At 58.0% G+C, this 2,081-nt stretch overlaps 1 protein-coding gene across 1 annotated transcript in view; it reads right to left on the bottom strand.

Moving 5' to 3' along the window:
* Positions 1-326: 326 nt before the first annotated feature.
* Positions 327-2,081, bottom strand: part of LOC106725117 (mastin-like) — a 14,714-nt gene continuing 12,959 nt past the window's right edge. The window contains exons 2-4 of the mRNA XM_014535091.1: positions 1,866-2,077; positions 866-1,002; positions 327-780 (exon numbers count right to left, since the gene is read on the bottom strand). Coding sequence (XP_014390577.1) covers positions 616-780; positions 866-1,002; positions 1,866-2,077 — 514 coding nt within the window. The 3' untranslated portion in view covers positions 327-615. The remainder of the gene's footprint in view (positions 781-865; positions 1,003-1,865; positions 2,078-2,081) is intronic.

Raw genomic sequence — 2,081 nt, 5'->3', positions numbered from 1 at the left:
GTGACCATGGAAACACAGCACCTCCTGTTTGCATGGGGCCAGGTCCAGGTCATTAAAGCCTCCATGACACACTGACTGCGACTGAAGGAGGAAGAGGGACGGTCTGCACCCTCTGGGGCGGCCCTCCGGGCTGTGGCCTCCAGCCCCGGGCAGCAGACTCACCTCCACCCCAGCCAGGAGAGCCGCCAGGTTGCCCTCTTCCTCGCTGCAGCCATAGCTGCCCATCCCACCTGGTCCACCTCCCAGAGCCTGGGCCCCCCCAGCAGCACGGACCACGCACTGGCCGCCTTGGCCACGCCCACAGGTAAGTCCACTGAGTCCAGAGCAGTTTTTCATGCAGTTTAATGAGCTACAGGGGGCGGGGAGGAGGCAGGAGTCCTGCAGTGCCCGCCCGACTGCAGAGCACACCCCACCTCTCCCTTTTGCCTGTCAGGGGAGAGAGGCTGATGGAGGTGCTGAGGCAGGAGGATCTCAGAGGGGCTGGGGGGGGAGGGATGGAGGAGGGGCGCTAGGTGCAATGAAGAGCTGGCACTGGGAGGGAGCAGGGAGGGTCCCCCAGACACCCTGGAGGGCCTGTCTTCATCTCATGGGCAGCATCCTTGCCCGGCCCCGGGTTCAAGGAGAGGAATGAATATGATGGCGGATCCAAGGCAAGAAGGATGTCACTCGGGCATAGACTCCAGGAAAGTTGGTAAGACCGCAGCCCTTCCCCCAGCTCACCACGCCTACCTGGACCCAGGTCTCCCTCCATTTACAGACCAAGGGGCCCCCAGAGTCACCCTGTGGGAAGAGGAGACAGATGGTCAATACTCAGGGCCCCTGCAGGCAGGAGCAATGGACGGAGGCCACAGTCTGGGGGTCTCACATTGCAGGTGCCCCGTCCCCAGCTCCCGGCACAAAGCAGGTCGTCCTGGATAACATAGCCGTATTGTTGCTGACAGATCTCATTCGCCACGATGGGGACCTCCACCTCCTGCAGATTGTAGGGCGGCGGCAGCGGCTCTGTGAGAAGAAGCCCAGTGAGCCTGTGGTCCTGAGGGGGCGGACAGTCACAGGCCGCGGGTTCTAGAACCACAGGCTGAGCCTCAGTGCCCCCAGGGGGACCAGGGAGTCACCCAAGACCCCAACTGTCTGGATTCACTCGAGGCCAATGGGCTGATAATCTCTAGGCTGACACTGTGGGCACCAAGCTCCAAAAAGAAACAGCGAAATATATTTTTATGCACAAATAATTTTTATTGGGAAAAATCAGAGCAAGTGCTTTCCCCCAGGAAATGCAGAGTAAGCGGCCCTACTGTCAAATTTGACTTTGTCCATTTAATAGTGAATCCTTGAGCATGTCACTGAAGTTCTCTCTCCTCGTTCTCCCTCCCACTATCGAGACTCAGGGAGAACGGGGACCCCCGGAAGGGAAGACACACGGCCTGGTGCAGAGTGAGGGAGAGAAATGCCTCCCTGGGGACATTTCTTAGTGGTGGGAGTACTGGCCCTAAGGGTCCCAGGTTTGATTGTTGGTCAAGGGCAAGTACCTGGGTTGCAGGTTCAATCCCCAGCCCAGGCCGGAAAGGTAAACAATAGATATGCTTCTCACATCGATGTTTCCTATCGCTCTCCCTTCCACTCTCTCTAAAAATCAATGGAAAAAATATTTCTGGGTGATATTTTTTTAAAAAAGATGCCCATGGCCATGCCTCACTCTTGCTACTTTGGTCTCCGCTCCTTAACAGACTCCTCTCGAGCTGTCTGCCTCCTACACCCAAGGGAGACCCTGGAGGGACCCCAGCTCAGACCCCAGCTGAGCCTCCTCTATAATGCCCGGCCCGCCCCCTGCATCGCCCTGGTGTCATCCTGGTTCTGGTTTTTACCTTCAAAAGCAGTGTTGCCCCAGCCAGTCACCCAGCACCGTGTGCCTGGGGGGAATGCGGAGGAGGCTGGCGGGAGGCTGATCCACCTGATTAGGTTAGATGGTTGCACGGGGGCCTCCAGTTTGAGAAGTGCTATGTCCGCCCCACCTTTTGCTCCTTTTTCAAGGCTGTACTTGGGGTGGCGGATGATCCTGGCCACCTGCACACTGTCACTGT

This window comes from Myotis brandtii, unplaced genomic scaffold (assembly GCF_000412655.1).
Source record: "Myotis brandtii unplaced genomic scaffold, ASM41265v1 scaffold1375, whole genome shotgun sequence".
NCBI classification, from domain to species: Eukaryota; Metazoa; Chordata; class Mammalia; order Chiroptera; family Vespertilionidae; genus Myotis; species Myotis brandtii.
The sequence above is the reverse complement of the archived record's forward strand: the minus strand, read 5'-3'. Positions and strand labels throughout refer to the sequence as shown.